This window comes from Rhamphochromis longiceps, linkage group LG8 (assembly GCF_057381845.1).
Source record: "Rhamphochromis longiceps isolate RC_006_pf linkage group LG8, R_longiceps_female_GT1.1, whole genome shotgun sequence".
In the NCBI taxonomy this organism is placed as follows: Eukaryota; Metazoa; Chordata; class Actinopteri; order Cichliformes; family Cichlidae; genus Rhamphochromis; species Rhamphochromis longiceps.
This window is the reverse complement of record NC_140564.1, coordinates 25,793,651-25,806,769: the sequence shown is the minus strand read 5'-3', so window position 1 is coordinate 25,806,769 and position 13,119 is coordinate 25,793,651. Positions and strand designations below refer to the sequence as shown.

General features: G+C 42.6%; 1 protein-coding gene across 4 annotated transcripts in view; it reads right to left on the bottom strand.

Moving 5' to 3' along the window:
• The window catches only part of nrxn1a (neurexin 1a), a 66,923-nt gene extending 56,300 nt beyond the window's left edge, over nt 1-10,623 (bottom strand). For 2 of the 4 annotated variants that reach the window (XM_085416729.1, XM_085416728.1), the window contains exons 1-3: nt 10,228-10,623; nt 7,710-9,144; nt 74-91 (exon numbers count right to left, since the gene is read on the bottom strand). In XM_085416729.1, coding sequence (XP_085272855.1) covers nt 74-91; nt 7,710-8,442 — 751 coding nt within the window. In that variant the 5' untranslated portion in view covers nt 8,443-9,144; nt 10,228-10,623. The remainder of the gene's footprint in view (nt 1-73; nt 92-7,709; nt 9,145-10,227) is intronic. The other 2 variants (XM_085416726.1, XM_085416727.1) reach the window with 2 other exon arrangements.
• Between the last annotated feature and the right edge of the window lie 2,496 nt (nt 10,624-13,119).

Here is a 13,119-nt window from a genome sequence, read left to right as displayed (position 1 = left end):
TAGATAGATAGATAGATAGATAGATAGATAGATAGATAGATAGATAGATAGATAGATAGATAGTACAACCTACCTGGAGTGTAGCTGTGCTCTGGAAAGGTGTTGCGGCCGGCCGAGGAGAGAGAGAGACAGACATTCATTAACATGCATGCTCAGCCCTTGGGTTACCATGGCTACTTACTGTACATGCACACCTGTCCGGGGTTACCGCGGCAACACACATGCAAAAGTCCACGCACGGACACAATGGATACCATGCTGCACTGGTAGCCAAAACTGAGATTTATCTATACATACAGATGAACAGTCTCTCTACGACTCCACGCGGGTACAAAAACACATATCTAAGAGCGTAAACAAACACACGCCCACCCACACTTGTAGGGTACACAGGGGTGGAGGTAGGGGTATTCAGGTAGAGGGGTGGGGAGGGGGTGTTGGTGTAAATATACAGTCCTACCTGTAGGTTTGGATTCAAGAGCCATTTACCCCATAACTTACCTTGTAGCCGCTTCCTCTCCCCGGAGCCCCCCGACATATAGCATGCAACACACACTTTCAATCTCGCAATCTCTCCCACATCCTCTTTACCTCTCTCCCCTCCTTCTCTCTCTCTCGCTTTCTCTCTCTCTCTCTCTCTCTCTCTCTCTCTCTCTCACACACACACACACACACACGCACACACACTCACACCAACGTCGACTATGGCAGTAATAATGATGTGAAATAGCAGGGTAAACATGTAGGGATGGATTAGCAGTGCAGGAAGACAAGGGGCATGCATGGTCCAATACTGGGACAGAGTGTGTGTGTCTGTGTGCTTGTGTGTACATGAAACTTTGGGCGCCTGTGTGTGGATGTGTGAGTCTTGAGCTTTGTGTTCATGTGAGTATTTCCTTCCCTCTGCCCTTGTGCCGGTGGCATGGCAGAAACAGGTGGAACCATTAGCATGCTAACAGTGATTTGCCCTCAAGGACAATGCAAGCCAGGCCAGGCCTAACAAGCCAGGTTCACTCTGCCTTCACTGGAGGGCAAAATAACTTAGACAGTAATTACATTTATGCACTGGCTCTGCTCAAACTGTCTTCACTTACTACATCTATATTCTGAGTATCTCAAATCATTTTATTTCACCAAAGTGACATATTGATGTGCTCCGGAACAAAACCCTCATAAATAGTTCCTTCATTGCACTGGTATTAAATATGTAATATACTGCAGTTTTTTCAGGGCTGAGAATGCCTACAGTAAATAACAACATTACGCTTTGCAAATACTTCTAGGCTTGACACAAATCTGCAAAAATATGAGCAGGAATAAAAGTGGATCATTTGGGAGCCTTGAAGATACTGTGTAATTGTAAACGTGTACGGAAACTAAGACTGCCACAGCTAAATTGCTTATTTCTAGCATAGTCCTAAGGATTCATATTTTCCTCTAGCAGAGCATGTTCATTCTGTATTAAAGATTCATAACTGAATTTTTTTCTAATTTTTAGAGGGTTATAATTTTATCTCAAAGCTTTATTGTGCAGCTACACCGAGGCTGCTGGGTTCAAAATAACACAGTAATTTCAAGGTACCATATAAAAGATAAACCTTTATGCCCGGCTTTGCCTGACTCTACACAAAACAACTACACAGTGTCGGCTCATATACTCGCAAATAATGATCATCCCAGTTTTGAAAGCGACAACTCTTTCACAACCTACAATCAACATATTTGCAACCTTAGATGCTATTAACATGTTTTTGCTTCAGTCAAAGAGACCTGGGCCTCTAGTCCCCTTCTTTTTTAGCCATCCACTTAATTTTAAACACAAACTGAGAATTATCTCCTCTAAAGTGTGTCAGTGCATCTAGAATGAGAATTTCCTTTGAAAAACTATAAATCCGTAAGAGTAACTCACTGCTAGTGTTGCTGATGCATATATATTGGTTCAGCCTGCGGTTCCTGGGGTTTGAGATATCCCACAGTGCCGGTATCTTGTCACACCAAAATGAACAACAGCGCATGAGGCCAGCTTTTTTAAAAATAAATATTATAGATCCAGAACACACAAAATAGCCCTCCAGAAAATGTGGGCTATCCAAAGAAAACACATCATCTGCTCAGTTTTTCCTCACCAACTTCTTTATATCTCTGAACCAAGAATGATTCTGAGAATTTAAAGATGGCGTTGCACTCTTCTGTCCAAGGTCTGTGTGTTGGTTAGCTGGCTAAGAAAGACTGCACTTTCAGTAGAAAAGCTCAGTCCATTAAATCTGTTTCCAGAACTAATGTCTGTGAGTTTTTTTAATACTACTACCAGTAAGTAACTAAAAAAGATTTCAATTAACCTTCAAGAGCTGACTGTTAAGCTTCTTTAGGCTTTTTAAAAAAAAATTATTGTGCCTAATGTGCACTGATGAAATTGACAGATGAAAAAACTGCTGCTGATATGCTTGACACAGCTGAACCCACCTTCTCATTTTTCTTTAATTGCTGAGTTGCCCTTTTGGTTAACTGCAGTTTCCTCCACATAACAAACTGATGCATTTTCCTCCCTCACAGAATTTGTTATTGTCCTTCCTATCAATCAAGGCATTTGATTCCCCCCCTTCTAGCAACTGCACAAATCAACTAGTTTTCCTTTGACTGATTGCTTTAGAATTTAGGGTATAGAATTTGCCTCTTCTTTTCTTTTTTTTTGCCCATAAAGAATTTAATATATTAAATCCAAAAGCAATTAATAATTGTGACGCTATACGTGAAAAGCTGGCCAAATATAGAAACCAAAAATGCAGCTGCACACAAAAACAGCTATGCTATTTCCAGTGTTTGTTATCTGAAATTCACTGTCTGCAAATGCCTCTCAAAACTATGTCCCCAAAACGTAGCGTATCAACCCATTTCTGATGCATAAACTGCAAATAAAAGGCATGCTATTTTGCACTATATCCTTATCTGCCAAACCTCATGGCTATGAGGGGAAAGCCTGGCTCAGCTAAGCTACAAATGCCTTGGGGTGCAACCCGGTCAGACAGCCAGTGAAATTTTTAACTCTTTTTGGGGGGGCCATTTTAACCCAGAAGTTTTGCAATTTTATGCAAATTAATAATTAAAATAATGAAAACATTGAAAAATGTTGTGTTACAATTGCACATCATTTTCATTCAACATTTATGCCTAAACTCTGAAATCTTAATCTACAAAAATAAAAAGAGAAGAGTCTGAACTGATTTGCTTACACCAAAACTTAATGCTAAGCTACAATACCAAGTCTCAGAGCAAATTTCAGCTCTAAAGTAAAACACAATAATATGTTTTCTCTGAAGCTGCAATTTAGTTTGAAAAGAGAATTTCCACATTATTTTAACCATGTAATGCTACAAAGCTTCTTACTTAAGACATTGAAGCACATCCATCTAAGCAGACCTCCAAACTCGAGACTACAATTTATGTGACTACAATTACTAACAGCAGCCACTGGTGCCAAGAGAAAAAACATGACTCTGGCGCATGTTTTCCAAAACAATTGGCTTCACTCACAAATGAAATGTGAGTCCAACACTAGGAATATAAAACACCCCCTTAAAAGGAATAAGTGGCCTCTTGTTGAGCGACGAGTGCCAGAGAAAAGTAGATATTGTATCTGGTGTGAGCTTTTCCATAAAATGTCTTCACCTCTTATTTAGCCTGTAAAGCTACACCGCTGTTAGGAACCTCAGTGGTATTGTGACTAATGCTGGTGCTGGAGCCAGTGCACTGTGTGAATGTGTTTCTCTGTGTGATTGTATATTTTGTGTTGCACGTGTTTGTGCAGGTATGCGTGTGCCACTGCTGTCTGTCTCCCACTGTGCCCTAAGCAGCAGCAGCAGAACAGCAGACTGGATTAGACTGGCTTGGATCATACCTAATTCTCAGTGCAGCACTGAGTTTCTGCACAGAGCTGATCATAGCTTCACCTTTCACTTCCTGAACACACGTGCAGCACAAAAGCCCAACAACTGCTATTTATTTTAGCACTAATGATTTAGTCTGCAAAATGCCAAAACTACTAAATAATACTAAAAATTGTCTGGCGTTAAGTACCGGGGCACAAGATGATGCTTTTAAACTCTTATTTTTTCTGACCAGCAGCCCAAAACATAAATATATTAAATGTAAAATGATACAAATGACAAAAAAGACAGCATCTCTCACTTTTTAGAAACTAGATCAAGGGAATATTTGGCATTTCTACTTTAGAAGTGGCTTAAACGCATTTTCATGATTACTTAATCAGCAGATGACTCACCCAATTAATTGCTTTTTGCTCATAAAATATTGGAAAATAGTTAAATAATAGTCAAGGTAAGATACTCTGCTTGTTTTATTAGTCGGTACAAAACCCAATAAATATTCAGTTTACTTTCATATATGACAAAGAAAAACATCAAATGCTTACATTCGGGGACATTCTTTGTATTTTCTTCCTAATTAATTCATTTTTAATCATCAAAACAGCTGCTAATTAATTTTCTTCTTATTTCTCTCTCATATAGACTAATTATTTCCTCACAAATGAACATAAACGTACCTACTTTAATACCGTTTTTATCTCCGTGGCATGTTAGGAGTGGTGGTCAAGACTTTCATTATTGCCTTTGACGACCCTCTCCGTGCTGCGTCTGATTTTTAATTGCACTAACTTTTGCTTCCTCGCATCCCCTCTCCTCCGATGACCCGGAAAACTCCACATGTAGCAGTTTATTTTTACAGTGCTTGCTTTGTAGTGTCATTTACAGGATTGACAGAAAGCACATACTGAGGCGCAATGCACTGTTGTGCTGTGCCGTCAAGCAAAGCCCCAATTTGTTTTTTCATTTACAATCGAAAACATTTTTATGAAGCCACGTGGCGCATTTTAGTGCAAATAATAATGTAACAATTCAGAACAAACAGCACTGTTCTATACATGAATTAGAGGATTTAAAATGTTCATTTAATTACTATTATAGCTGCAGCTAATTCAATGTATTAAACAACTTTCATATTTCATGAATTTATAAACAAGAGATTTTCATATCCATCTGTCTTTAAAAGGTAAAATTTTAAATTGTTCCTTATAGAAGATTCTAGGAAATCTTTATGAATGAGTTAGACAGGGCGTCCAATTGTGAAGCCTGTTATAAGTAACCAGCAGCTCTTAAGGCTGGCACTATGGATCCATGGATTTGTATAATGGAAGCTTCGGCACCGCTGTCCTTGCATCTCGTCCTTGCATCTTCGCCTTATATCCTCACTGGGAGGAGCTAAGATGCGAGAAAGAGATGTGAGGGGAGGAAGCAAAAAAGTATATTGAAAAGAAGCCCATATGTTGCCTTTTGTAGTGGTTAATAAGGTCATTTCAAAGTCATTAAATTCTAAATCAATAAATAGACTATGTCACTGATTCTTGTCTTAAAACATTTAGATATCACCTTGTTTTTACCAGTGGCTGGTAGGAGGTAACACAGCCTTTCTGTGTGGAGTCTGCATATTCTGCCTGTGCCGATACTGTGCAAAAATATGCATGTTAAGGTATTAACTGATTCTAATTTGGACATTGGTGTGACTGTAAGTGTGAATGGTTGTCTGTCTCCCTGTTGTTAGCCTAGTGATGAACTGGTGCCTGTCCAGTGTGACCTATGATAGCTGGGATAGTCTCCAGCCCTCCAACATGACTCTCATTTGAATAAGCAATTAAGAAAATAGATGGACAGATGTTAATGACCATCGCCAGACCACTACACCATGTGAGACATGGGGAAATCAAATGTTTCTGTGAGTCCACAAAATGCAACAGCTGTTAAAGTTCTGAAGAAAAACAACTGAAAACAAGGTCCAATGCAAAATCTGTAAAGACACCATTGAAACTGATAAGTACTGAATAATATTTTTGCTTAAAATGCCCATCTGCACCTGCTATGAAATGTGTGTGGCTATTTTCTTTCCAGGTACTAGAGGTGGACAACACAGGCAACCCTGGCAACACCTGAAGCCAGTGTGTTGACTTTACAACTAAACCTGTCATTGTTAGTTTAGGTTCACTTCTTATGCTTCCTATTTTTTTTAATTAACTGTTTGTTAATTGCCTCGTTTGTGTGCATCTCCCTTGTTTGTTGTAGGACAGGTGGCCCGATTTGTGAACATGCCTCCTAGATTAAACACGCAGTAATCTCCACTCACTGCCACATGCGTGTAAACAGAGTGGAAAGACTGCGTGGCAGATATGATGCCTGAAGTCATTTGGAGCTGCAGGTACAAACGAGTGCAGAAGGGGGGAGGCTGGAGCTGAGGCGTGGAAGCAGGAGGGTTAGGAACGCATCTTTCATCGTGTCTTCTTATTAGTCCTGTTTCCATGGTAACCTAAGCCAGCCTACTGTCCACTAAATGCTAGGGTGTGATATGACGGGTGGCTAAAGGGGATGTGTGATGTTGAAATTGGTGCTGGGTGGGGTTTAAGGTTAGCCATGATGGAAGGCCACTCGGCTGTTTTTTGGCTGATACATTTGTGTCATTTAAAAAAAAGAAGAGGAAAAAGAAGAAAAATCAATTGCTGGGGGGGGGGGGGGGGGGGGGGGGCTGATTGGTATCGCTGGTGCTGAAAACAAAAAAGCACAGACTCGTTTTAGAGAGCTATCGATTAAGAATGCAAATTATCTCTGAATGAACTGAAGCAAATCTGAAGACACACACAACTTAGAAGGGGGAAATTAACGAATTTGCAATGATAACCATAACCTGGTAGCTGAGTTCATTAAGCAGCTGTTTCATTTTTGTAACAGCCATCAGTACGCTGCCCAATGTATTGGCACTTGTAGTGACCAAAGGCACTACTGGAAGTATTAAGAGAAGGTCTTCTAGCAGTTATAAAACGATCTGCGGCATACTTACAAGCGTTTATAGTCTGACTTTTTCATCTTTATAAACACAACACTGTCTCCTTTTTTATTATGCATAAAAGCACTGACACAAAATCATTACACACAATCACACAGACGCAAACAGAGCATCTTAACAGGCTGCAAGCTGTTCAAATTAATGGCAGGCGATAGATTGTACACACATCATTCAGCACCCTATGTATGGTACCCCTGAAGGCCATTTAGAATCAATGCAAATCCATTAACACAGGCAGGCAGGTGTCGGCCATATAACAACCACTGATTTCCAGCATCTAAGCCCTGCTCCAATTAGAGTTTCTCAACATGAGCCAACAGCCATGTCCACAACTGATCTATATAGTTATTGTGTTTTGCCAAATGCACCTACTGAGCTCCTCAAAACCTGCAGCCAGCCATTTTAGTGACTTTCAAGAATTTGTTTCAAATTGTTTTCAAGCTCTCTTCTCCAGCTTCACTACACTGACTTCTCTTCCTGGGAGTGGGCTTAATTTTGGGTTCTGGAGGAGCTCACTTAAACTGGGAGCCACCGGCAGGTGTAAGAAATCAATCTCAAACATAATCAGTATGCATGTCTTGCACTGTTTGTGAAGGCTCCTGGTCCATACACACAAATTGAAGGTAAATGTGAAGGTGTGAATGAGAAATAGATATCTTTGTTGAAGGACTTGGTGTTTGTAAAGAGAGGTATACATATATGTCCACATATGTAAGCGTATGTGCATGTGTCTTTTGAGGTGTACATGTGTATGTGTAAAGGATGGGATGTATATGATGGGTCAGCATGATTTTGGGCCTTACCTTCGCTGCAGTCATTGCCTTGGTAGCCGGTGTCGGAGCAGTCGCAGACAGCCTGGTCGTTGACCACATTGCACACCCCTCCGTTCTGGCACTGATGGTCTGGGCCACAGCCAGCTGTTACTGTGACGCCCTCTGAGCCGTCTAGTGTCACCAGTGAGCCGTTGATGCTCACTGCCGTGATCCAGCCACGGAAGGCAGGGTGTTCCCGCACTGAAGGAGAGGTGAGGCGGAGGGGCGAAGAATGTAGCTCTGGGCTCACCCCGCCCATGTAGGTATGACTGAATACTGTCATGTCTCTTCTCTTACTCTTCACTTCTGCCCATCCTTCCAATCGCCCATCCACCTCCAACGAGGTGTTCCTCCAATCCCGCTTGACACGCACTGCGTGCCACCGCCCATCACTCACCGCCACACCTGACTGCAGCTCAGCCGGCTCAGCACAGAAGATGGAGAAACGCAGCCGAAGGTGACCGTGGAGAAGCAGCAGCTCCAGAAAGTCGCAGAATCCCTCGTCATCCAGGTAGAGCAGCAGGCCCTCCTGGCTGTGAGTCCGCAGGCTGAAGCTCAGCACACTCTCGCAGCAAGCGTTCCATACTGGGAACCGCCCCCACTGGCTGGAAACGCCTCCAAACTCCAGGACCTCACCTTGGGCCTGGCCCCCCACGCTGCACAGGCAGAGCCCCAGGAAGAGCAGTGGGGCTGCCGCCCAAACACAAACCGCCATTACACTCATACACACACTCACGCTCACACTCACACACACACACGGGAGGAGATAGTGGCTAGAGCTGGGGTGTTCCCTCTAGCCTACAGCTCATGGTGACAACTGTAGGGGCTTGTGAAGAACTCTTTATGGGTTTCTCAGGTGACCCTTCTATCTTGCAAGTGCTCCTTTCAAAGGTTGGCTCCTATAGGATTCAGCTCCAGGAAAGGGAGGGGGTCAAACAGCGGCTCCCGCCATCCTTTCAGTATGCTTTGGACATCTTTTTTTCCCTTGGTCTCTTGTTTGTGTCGTCTCTGAGATGCTCAGTGTCTCCTCTCCATTCAGTCTTTATTCTTATCTTCTGACATATGAGATTCCAGGTGTGTGTGTTTGTGTGAACGTCTGTGTGAGTGTTAGATATGTGACAAATTGTATGTGAACTCCATCTTTGTGCCCTAGATAGGGCCTTATCCCCCATGCAGGCAATTCCCCACGGAGTACAAGTGCAAGTGTGTGTGTGTGTGTGTGTGTGTCTCACACACTGGTAATGGAGAGAAATGACACCGTCATAGCAGTATTTTCTCCCCCTCCTCCCTTTCTTAGTAGGGCAAGACTTAAAGTGTGTGTGGGCAAAAAAAAATATGTGTGTGTTTGTGTGTGTTCGAATGTATGTGTGTGTGCAAGTGAGGTATGTGTGTCTCTCACTGCCGCGTCATCACTCTCTCCAGCGACCTACAGAGAGAACAGAGACGGCACAATCAACCAGGGTCACACACACACTCACGCATACATATATACAATACACAAACTCTCGCGCACACATACACAACCTGATCCCGCTGTTGTTCTCAGATTACTCTTTCTCGTGCATTTCTGCGCGCATACACACAAAGACATCATATTGTCACACTACACAAGGAGCAGGCCCACATAAGTCTTTATAAACATACAGATTAACACGTAGAATTTTTACTTCCACGCAGCCCACACGGCAGTGGTTTAAGCCAAGCACATACAGTATATAGGCACGCGCATACATACATACATACACAAACAGCACCTCCTTCAGCAGAGCTCCCATCATGCCGCAGGAGATTTTTATAAGGGGGCATACCTGCGGCGGCCTTAATGTCCAAAAAGAACAGCTGGACCCACTCTGACACTGGCGGTATTCTTACAGATTTTAATCAACACCTTTCGTGTTTCAGTTTATTTTGTAAATGGGTTTAACGAGGCTACCTCGCGGCACCGTCAAACACCGTGTTAGGTTCATCACAAAGAGCGGGAGCAGCACCGCGCGCTGCGGCGGATGACTCAAACCGCCTCGCTTTTATCGAATTAACGGCTTCAGAGCCCATTTCAAACAGTTGAACACATTCACACGCGCACACACGGCACAACCCCACAGTGGCAGCAAATGCACACGCACAGTGGACTACACGTAGCGTCTTCTCGGAGTCTTTGAGAGGCGAAAAGCGGCGACATCACAGTTATTGATAGACGGGGTGAATGAATGCGGTTGAAATATCGATTCTCGATTTGCGGCTATATTTTCTCTCCATTTTTTTCTCCCTCTCGACTACACCGGGGGTTCGGTCTCATCACCTGAGCCCTTAGCGCCTGACGTTAACTACAGCTTAGCTCACCGGTTACATGTTAATTACTTATTTTTTTTCTTTATACGGTTAACCTGCTGTTTTAATTGGAATTACACCTGTAATAGTGTCGTGGCAGCCTCGCCCCGGTAAATAAAAGGCAAACCGACCGCGGTGTTCCCTCAGCTCAGGCACATATTACACTAGAAAACCGACCTACCTCACGCGCATCCTGTGGTTCCGTGGCAACAGTGCCGCGCGCGGCTCATCGATTTCCCTTCCATTTGAGGAGAATCTCCCCCGAATTCGCGAGAGAGGAGAGAGCAGGCGCGCGCCTGGTGGCAGACTGAGTCGGTCTACCGGACAGGGACGAAACTATCATAGGATCGCCTCCAGGCGACAAGGTGCTATTGCTCTCTCTCTCATACACACTCTCTCTAGCTTCCCTTTCCTCTCTCGCGCTCAATCTCTCTCTCTCTCTCTCGCTCGCTCTCTCTCTCTCTGTGACTCAATGCCGCTCTCCCCCTCTCCTTCTCTCCGTTCTCCTGAGGAGGAAAAGGTGCAGTCTGATGCTCTCCGCGAGACTCGACAGAGGGAACGTCACGTGGTCGCAGGAGAACGATGGAGTGTGAATGTGTATTTGTGTGTATGTGTGTGTGTGTGTGTGTGTGTGTGTAAGAGAGAGAGAGAGTGAGAGGAGAGGATGGGCGGGGCCGCGCGCCGCTGCAGCACCTTGGACAGGGCGCACTCACCGCCCGTACGAAGCTGAAACGCTATTACCGGAGGCAGAAAATGAGGCGAGAGCCTGGGTAGATCCGAATGATTAAATCCGTGAGTGACAGTGAGGATGGCCTTTACTTCACTGGCGCCACAGGAGCGAGAGTAAAGACAGCGATTCAGTGAACTGTGGGGGAAAGGACGGATTGAAGAGGCCGTGTCAGTTTACAGATCTCTCTCAATCTGTTTCTCTTCTCACACAGAGAAAACATAATCCATCTGAAAATAGATTACATACGGTGTTCAGACACCACACGGACATATTACTGTTCACACCCTCCTTAGTTCCAGTTAAGAGAAACCTTCAGGGTGGATAAGGCCCTTGAACACTCTGACCTCAGCCCCTTCCAACACCTTTGGGATGAGCTAGTGCCATTTCTGTGTCAGGCCTTAAAGCCCACCAGTGTCTTACTAACTGTGCCAGGAGTGTTAATCTCACGCTCTAGTGACTGAACTGGAACAAATCCACAACCATATAGTGTCAGCACATTAGACTGAGATGTTCAACAATAATTTATGGCTGCCATATCTTAGATAAGAATCTGAGCATTATTATTATTTTTATTTTATTTTATTTTCAGTTTCTGATTTTAATTGATTTTAGTTATTGTTCCCACAGTGGAATTTATTGTTTCAATTGTCTTTTTAAGTGTTTTAAAACACTTTGTTTTTGCTGTCTTTTCATTAGCTTCAGTTTTAGTTTTAGTCTTTTTATTTGTCATAATGAGGGTATTTGTCAGGGTCAAGATTTAAGAACCTTACAAAAGGTATTCCAAACAAACACAGTTGAATCACACTCATCTTGAAATCCTGGGTCTAGGTAAAGAGATGCACCCACACCTCAATGGGCAGGTTGTTGTCAAATGCAACAAGCTGAAAAAGAAATACATTTCCTTTCCAGTTTTATGAGCACAATGTTTTGTTTTAGTGGATTTTAGTATTTCTTTCTTAGTTTTTGCATATTTGTCTGACTTGCATGTTTCAGATCATCAGACAATTTTTAATATTAGACAAAGATAACCCTAGCAAACACAAAATGCAGTTTTAAAAAGATTATTGAATTTATTAAGAGAATAAAGCTCTCCAGACCTACTTGGCCCTATATGTGACAGATTAACTGCCTCCCGGTTTTAAATTATTAATTAACTTTATTGTTAATTATCCAATTTTTGGGGGAAAGTTGAGTTCACTTTCACTAGCCTCACCGAGGCCTGATTGCCGCCAGATCCGTTGACTCAAGAAATTGCTTAAATAGAAACTGTCTGACGAAGTGAAGATCTCAAAAGCAACACATCATGCCACGATCTAAAGGAACAAGAACAGATGAGATACAAAGTCATTTATCAATCTGGAAAGGGTTGCAAAGCCACTTTTAGCTTTGGGACCCCAGTAAACCACTGTAAGAACCATTATCTACAAATGGAGTAAATTTGGAACAGCGGTGAACTTTCCCCGAAGCGGCCAGGCTATTAAAATATCTCAAAGAGCACATCAACGACCCATCCAGGAGAGTTCCAAGTAGAAAACCACTGGTGACCAAAGGGAACACAAAGGCTTGTCTCACATTTGCCAAATAACATCTTGATGATCCCTGGGAATTTTGGGAAAAATATTCTGTGGCCTGACGAGACAAAGGCATAATGTTTTCAGGGAAGTTTTGAGTCCTGCTACATCTAGCATAAAATTAACACAGCATTTCATAAGAAGAACATCATGCCAACAGTCAAACATGGTGGTGGTTGTGTGATGGTCTGGGGTTACTTTACTACTTCAGCACCTGTAGAATTTGTTGTAATTGATGGAAACATAGATTCTGCTCTATATAAGAAAGAGAATGTCCAGCCTGAAGCTCAAGTTCACTTAGTTTATGTGGCAGGACAATGGTCCAAAACACACCAGCAAGTCCACCTCTGAATGTTAAACAAGTGAAAATGAACAAAAAGAGGTTTTGGAGTGGCCTATTTAAACTTCTGACTTAAATCAGGTTGAAATGCTTTGGCATTATCTTAAACAGGTTGTTCATGCTAGACAAAAAAAAAACTTCATTTAAAAGCTGCACCATGTATTTCCTCAGGTCTAATATTAAAATTAGTTTGATGCTCTGAAACAAGGGTGACAAACATGCAAAAAATGAATAAATCAGGAGGAGAGCAAATACGTTTTTACAGCATTGTCACGGTCCTGGGTCGGTTCGACCCAGCATTTTGAGTTTCTTATGTTTTAGTTTATTTTTGCATTATGGATCATTTCTTATTCTCTGGTGATACTGTTTTGATTATAATTATGTTCTGTTCCTTTAGCTATCCGATGATGATGATGATTATTTCTGGTTTAG